Genomic DNA, 7,002 nt, shown 5'->3' on the forward strand with positions numbered 1-7,002 from the left:
TCTCTCTCTCTCTCTCTCTCTCTCTCTCTCTCTCTCTCTCTCTCTCTTTCTTTCTCTCAAGCGAGAGAGACAGAAAAAGAGAGAAAAAGTTTAAGTCTTATTTAAAGTTAGAGCATCGTATACTCGAATCTAAAATATGGACAAGCAATACAAGATTTTGTATTCACACTGTAATTTTGTCATCATCGTGAATGGCATTCTGCTTGAAAGACGCTAACAAACGCGCGGCTCTCGCAGCTCGCGTAGCCTCTGCGAGATCCATCGCGGTTTGTCCCAGCATATCGAGACAATGCGGATCTGCGCCGTGATCTAACAGGAATTCAATTGCTTCCGTGTGATCATGAAGAGAAGCAAAATGCAGTGGCGTGCGTCCAGAAAAATTCTTTTGCGACAGATCAGCGCCAGCCAGCAAGTACGACTGCAGACGCTTCGTGTTTCCTGCGGTTGCGGCCATGCACATCTTCTCGCTGATCAGCACAGCATCGCCGTGAAGATGTGCTCCACATTGTAGTAATATCCTAATGATCTAGAAAATATCACAAAACGCACTTTCAACAATGATATTTTAATCATGGAATTTTAGTCCGCTTAAAACAAGATATCTTTCGATAAAGATAATATAACAAGAGAAGAGCTAAGTATATAATGCACACACAGATTTCTCTTAAGTTTAAATATGTTTTAATATACTTACTCACTATTCATGGACAAGTGGCACGATACAATTTAAATATTCTCGAGAAATTGTATTTAAAGTCTAAGGAATTTTTAATTGTGAATCGTGAATTAATATTATTCGTATATGCAGGTTTTTAAATAATGTTATGATTATAAGATAATAATTTTTCTATTATATACATTGTCTAATTATTTATTTAAATATACTTAATTATTTAAATTTACTTATAATTTTGTAAAAAAGTTTTTAAAAAAAAGCGGATAAGAAACTTTTGATACAAACTTCTCGCAAAATATTTGAATATTGCGTTGTGCTGCTTGCTCGTGAATTAGTAGAAGATAATGGGAAAACATATTTAAAGTTGAGCGAAATCCTCCTTCGTGTGTACACTTGATTTTCTTGTGAGACTATCAAGATTCTCTTTAACAATTTATTTTATGATTTTAATTAAGTATTTCAAATTTTTTTATAATATACATAAAGATATATGATAGAATTGGAATTCAGATTTAATTTTTGAAGAATAGTCTCACCTCATGATGATCGTATTCGATCGCGTCAGTGAGAGGCGTGTGATCAAAACGATCCTTAATGTGAACATTCGCACCCATTTTTAAAAGACGTCGCACGACTTTCAAGTCTCCCTCGCAGCAGGCTATGTGTAAAGCCGTTCGACCATCTGCGTTTACTTGCGAGATATCCGCGCCCTAAATAGAAAAAACCGATTAGAATAATAAATTAATTAGTAAATAATTCAAAAACTCATCCGTAATACGCTGTAAATGTATATTATTTTTATATTATATTGCCGTATATAATCAGCGTAATTAGTTTATTATTATTGACATATATTAAAGACTAATATTTTTATTAATATAAATCTATTTTAATCTTCAGTTTTGAGATTCTCTTTGCCAACAATAGAAAACTAAATCCTTTAGTTATGTTATGTTTAGTTAATGTCATACTATACTATTTTATCATGAGACAACTCAGTAAATAAGAATGAATTGAAATGACTTGACATGGATTTAGATTTTTATTTTACATTCGCAAACATTAAAATAAATTCTTCTCAATCCAAATGCATTTTTATTATTAGGAATGCATGAAACGCTTTCTATGCCTTTCAATCTAAAACTAATATTAGCTTTTTCTATCGTTGTGATTTTTTAATTCAAAATTCTGAATAAGAAATGCAGTTTTTTAATTTCCAACTGAATCTAACTGAATACAATTGAATTTAAATGAATAAAAAAAAGTTTTTTACCATTCAACTGAATTCAATGGATTTAAAATACGCGTAAAAATTTCAATTTATTTTAATTTCTTCTCGATTACTGGAAACACATTGTGATGGAAAAGAGGGAACGATTCTTAAAGATATTTAATTTTTTATAATATTCTTCAGAGGCTATCAATTTTGCTTATTGAAAGAAATAATAATTATTAGTAATGTAAAATTTTAAATATTGAAGATTACTGACGTATCCTCTTAAAGATTCGAGTTTCACAACATCGCGCCTCACTACTGCAGCGTTCAGCATAGCTGGAAAAAGGATCGACCCCAATTCCTGAAGTTCTACTGTTGAGGATAATCTCAAGGAGCTAGCGACAGCTTCCACCAAGTCCCAATCCTGTATTGTGGGTGGTCGACCGGCAGTCAGTTCGCCCCGTAAATTCGTTTGCATCATTTGTCGCTTGGTTTCCGTATCCCAATCCTTCTTCGATAAGACGTATGCGAGTTTCGTCAACGCGGCCTCCGGTGTCATGTCAAAGCCTGATATCACACCTGCAAATTGATAGCGAATTAGTACGAGTCTTAAAATAAAATTTATCTTAAGTAGAATACGTAATATTATCGCAACTTAAAATAAAATTTATCTGAGGTAGAATACGTAACACTATTATAACTTAAATACAAGAAAATATTTATATTTATAACTTTGTGTCGCACTTTATTACGCAAGTTTTCCGTGACATTTTCTACAATCTTAATCTGCAATTTTTCTGAAAAGAGAAAGATAAAATTTAATGGGGAGATAAAGAATTAAAATTGTTAATCTCGAGGAAGTTTCAGCTTCAGTATTATTTAAAGCTGCATTCAAGTGAGAGATCTCTATATGTTTAAATGATTAATCCTCTTTTGAATCAATATTTTTAATTTAATATTTGTACGGTACCAGCTTTTTGGAGCAATTTTCCAGCCTCGTATATATCCGAGACACATCCGGTCGTACATTGTGTGATATTCACAACAATCACACCGCGCTTTGTCGCCGCGCTAAGCTCTTCAATGATATCATCGCGATTTGTCGGAATATTTCCCAAGCCGTAGGACTGCAGCACGACTCCCTCGATGGGTGGTTGAAGAAACACCTTGACCAGGTTGGAAGTAATACTGGGAAATAACCGGAGCAGGCCTACGTTTCGATTGAGTGATGCGTGTACGTAGAACTTCTCCATAGTACAGGGACGAAAAATCAAACGATAATCCACTGCAAAGGAATATTAGTCTTAAATTCTTTAGATATATTTCGTAAATTATATTAATCAAATTAGATTTTTTCTTAGAGAAAAAAAATGTTAATATTTATAGCACACTGTAAAAAGTGCAATATTTAAAATGTTTATATTTAAAACATCTTTGTAAAACAATTTAACAATAAAAGATATTATAATCTTAAACGTTTTAGTATTTTAAATCCAAATACAACATAGTGTTTTGTTTATTAAAAAAGTTTAAGACTAAGACATTTTTAAGTATTCGAAGACATTTGAATATCTTAAAATTAAACACTTCTTTTTTTGAATGCATCTGCAAACAATTGATAATAGACAATGCATAATAATAAATTATATGTATAATAATTTAATTATATTGTATATATATATATGTATATATATATATATATATATACATATTTTAAGTATTATTTAATTTCTCGTATTGTTCACTAAAACTTTAGAAAAATCTCAAGAAAATTATATTATTGTCTTGAATCTATATAGCAACCTTCAATCTTGACGTTTGCCATGGCGAGAGGTGAAAAATTCGGTGACTGGAATGCTTCGAATGATGTCGCAGACGCCTTGCTCGTCCGATTGCCGCGCAACAAGTTTGTACCGAAGAACACGCATACTTCAGGTATATTGTAATTCGCCGCGATTACAAGAGACGCGAGAAAGTTATCCAGACCGTCGCTTCTCGTGTCAAAAATCGGTACTTGTGAACCGGTTAGGATGACAGTCTTGCCTAGAGCCTCGAGCATGAAAGAAAGAGCGGATGCAGTGTAACTGAGAGTGTCGGTGCCGTGAAGGATCACGAAACCGTCGAAGCGCTCGTAAGATTCCTACAAAAGAAAAGCTCTGAGAATTGCCTTACCATAATTTAATTTTTTTGCGAGTATGCTTCACCTTTATTAAACACGTATAGAGAGCTTTGGTTGCAAGTTTAATCATTCTTTCCTTGTAACTTGAGGATTAGATTTTAACTCGAGTAAGATTAGATTAACTGGAACTGTTTAAAAATATCGAGCATGAATCACTTGATATATAATATATATATAATATATATATATATATATCTTTTTTTTGTGTCTAAAATTGTGTAATTTAAGAACTTATTGTTTTAAAAAATAAATTGAAATTAAAAAATTTAAATAAGAGAGGAAACATATTTTTTTTAAGTTCTTAAGTCTCTGTCTGAATTAACATCGTTTCACACACCTTAATATCGTTAGCAATACGAATCCAGCCATCCATGGTCATATTACTGGAATCGCAGAGATTCGAGTACTCGAATACGTTGTAAACAACCCGACGATTGTCAGTTGCAGTCACGCTGCAAGATTAAGAGGAAAACTTTTAAGAGAAAGCGAAATGGTACGCGGGGAACCGGTTCACGTTCTTCCGCAAACTAGGTGGAATTTTTACGGTTCATATTTTCCTATGGAAAATAATCGGATTGAAAAAACTGGCACAGAAGAAACTCCAAATTTCCAATTTTCAAAATCAATGCTGCTTAATTACTTATCTTTTACAATAAATCGACTGATTAATCTTCTCAATCTTGTTGAAAACTATATTCAATTTAAAAATAATAAAAAAGGTCTTAGGCCAGTATTTATAATTCATTCTTATTCCAAGCAATCTTAAATATAAGTATATTAACTATAAATATCAATTATTAAGGAATTATATTTTTAGAAGCAATTCAAATGATTTATTTAATATCCGATTTCTTTCTCACGAGTGAAAGTTCAAAATTAAAATTCCAACGAATTTAGTCGACAATACGAGTTTGTGGAAATCATTGTTGATTCATTATTTCTGTATGGGACTTCGCAATTAATATCTGCAAATAATATTAAATGTTAAATACTTACGGCAAAACTAGCGGTCCCATCGCCCCGAATCTTTTCTCGGCATATTCTCGATCATACAATTGTGGATATTTCCGTAGGTTTTTTACAAACGCATTAGCTAATGGCACCAGTACTGCAGAAAACAGTCATTTTGTTGTTGTCAACAAAATATAATAAAGATAGAGATAATTATGATGTCACAACGACATTATTTTAAATTTATTGTACTAATTTATTTGTCATCACATTTGGAGTTTTAATTGTATTATATTATGTTTATAATTTTTTTTCGATTTATATTCAAAAATTCTGTAGCAAAGATAAAACCAGAGATCCAAGACAAATTACGTAAACTATTCTTTGGATCTAAAATCTTCATTGGAACCCATTTTATTCATTAAAAACTAAATTACATGAATATATTCTATCAATGATCTGTGGACGAAAGACACTAAAAATCCGTAAGTTGCGTAGTCTGTGAAACGAGAGAAAAATTAAGAAGAAAATTAAGGACAAAATCGGAGATTTCTCGTGAGATCAGATTTCATAAAAAATGAAGAAGAATATTCATATGTAAAACTTAGCTATGTCTGAAATTTATGATGAGGTGATGAAGATTTTATGGCGCAAGATTTTTTTCGAAATCTACATCTAAGGTAATTTTTTATTTCATGAAATAATCACCTCCTTGTTCATTTCTCATCATTCCTATCGTACCACCCGTGTAAAGTACCAAAACACGACCTTCCTGCTGGTTACCATTAGTCATCCTGCCGGTGATGTTTCTTCTAATATTTTTTATGTTTCTACCATTATTATCGTTATCACAAACATTTTCTAACTCGCTAGGCGATCGTGACATAACGCACGTGCAGTCGTCCCGATGACTTCTATGAGACTGATGCAAGACCGACTGGTGTCGCATGATCTTGCTTGCACTGACGTCAGGAATTGGTATACAACTGTAGCTATGTCTGTTTTTACCAATACAAATTAACTTCAATCTTAGTTCAACTTACGCTTTATTTTTTCTAATTTTTAGAAAAAAGATGGACAGTAAATTAAACAAAGATTAAAGTTAATCTAAGTAGATTTCTAAGAATTAAAAGAAATCAAGAGTAAGTTGAATTCAAAAAATTAATGTTGGTAGAAACAGGCAATAGAATATTTTTCATTTCTTAAATTTTTAAAAGATTTATATTATTTTTTATGAATTATTATCTTCAATTTTTATTATCTGCGAATGTTGTCTTTGATTGTATTTGATTTAAAAAAATGTCTATAGTCCTTAACTATTATAATCAATTAATTATTAATTAAAAGTTCTAATTTTAGATTGATCTTAATGAAATTGATCTTAATAAATAAGAATCAGTTTTGTGATCATCTTTGTATTTTTTTTTTTTCGGTTCTTGTTCATGGTTAAATAGAATAAGAATAAAGTGAATAAAAAGGAAACTTACCACGTCACTTGTTATCATCAGTTAGCAGCCAGCTTATTCGACAGTAATTCAATCTTACACATACACTATTATAATGTGCAAATTCTAAGCGCTTAGGAGAATTACAAAGAGCGATAAATTTTTATATTCTATGATTGTGACGATATGTGAAATATTTATCTTCCAATAACACATTTAACATTTGATGACAAACAACTAGGCGAGATAAACGATGACGTAATGTTGCTGTTGTAAGATAATGAATACATACATTTCATGTTATTTTTCTTTCTGCTTATAAATTTAATTAAAATATTCTGCTTATAAATTTCTTAAATAAGACTTTACCATATTAAGTGGAAAAAAGAAATTGCATTTATTTGTTTGTTCTTTCTGTATATTCAGTATTTCATCAGATTAAACAATATGGATTTTTATTATTATAAAATAAGATAAAGTATGTGCAAAGAAATGATCAAATTATCTATAAATTATTGAAATATTGTGTGTATAA

At 31.0% G+C, this 7,002-nt stretch overlaps 1 protein-coding gene across 1 annotated transcript; it reads right to left on the reverse strand.

Annotated features, from left to right (window-relative positions):
• Positions 1–163: 163 nt before the first annotated feature.
• LOC105624092 (L-asparaginase) lies at positions 164–5,971 on the reverse strand. Its single transcript, XM_012205452.1, has 8 exons — positions 5,731–5,971; positions 5,068–5,179; positions 4,409–4,523; positions 3,696–4,032; positions 2,863–3,177; positions 2,167–2,471; positions 1,213–1,386; positions 164–526 (listed from the first exon to the last, which is right to left on the reverse strand). Exons 1-8 carry the CDS (start codon positions 5,969–5,971, stop codon positions 164–166), a joined length of 1,962 nt encoding a protein of 653 aa, XP_012060842.1.
• Between the last annotated feature and the right edge of the window lie 1,031 nt (positions 5,972–7,002).

This window comes from Atta cephalotes (genome assembly GCF_000143395.1).
Source record: "Atta cephalotes unplaced genomic scaffold scaffold00072, whole genome shotgun sequence".
Classification (NCBI taxonomy): domain Eukaryota; kingdom Metazoa; phylum Arthropoda; class Insecta; order Hymenoptera; family Formicidae; genus Atta; species Atta cephalotes.

Coding starts and splice junctions, on each gene's coding strand:
- LOC105624092 (XM_012205452.1), bottom strand. CDS start 5,971: ATGCGACACCAGTCGGTCTTGCATCAGTCTCATAGAAGTCATCGGGAC. Junction 3,178..3,695: donor GGCAAACGTCAAGATTGAAG/GTTGCTATATAG, acceptor ATTCCTTTGCAG/TGGATTATCGTTTGATTTTT. Junction 1,387..2,166: donor TCGAATCTTTAAGAGGATAC/GTCAGTAATCTT, acceptor TTTTCTATTTAG/GGCGCGGATATCTCGCAAGT.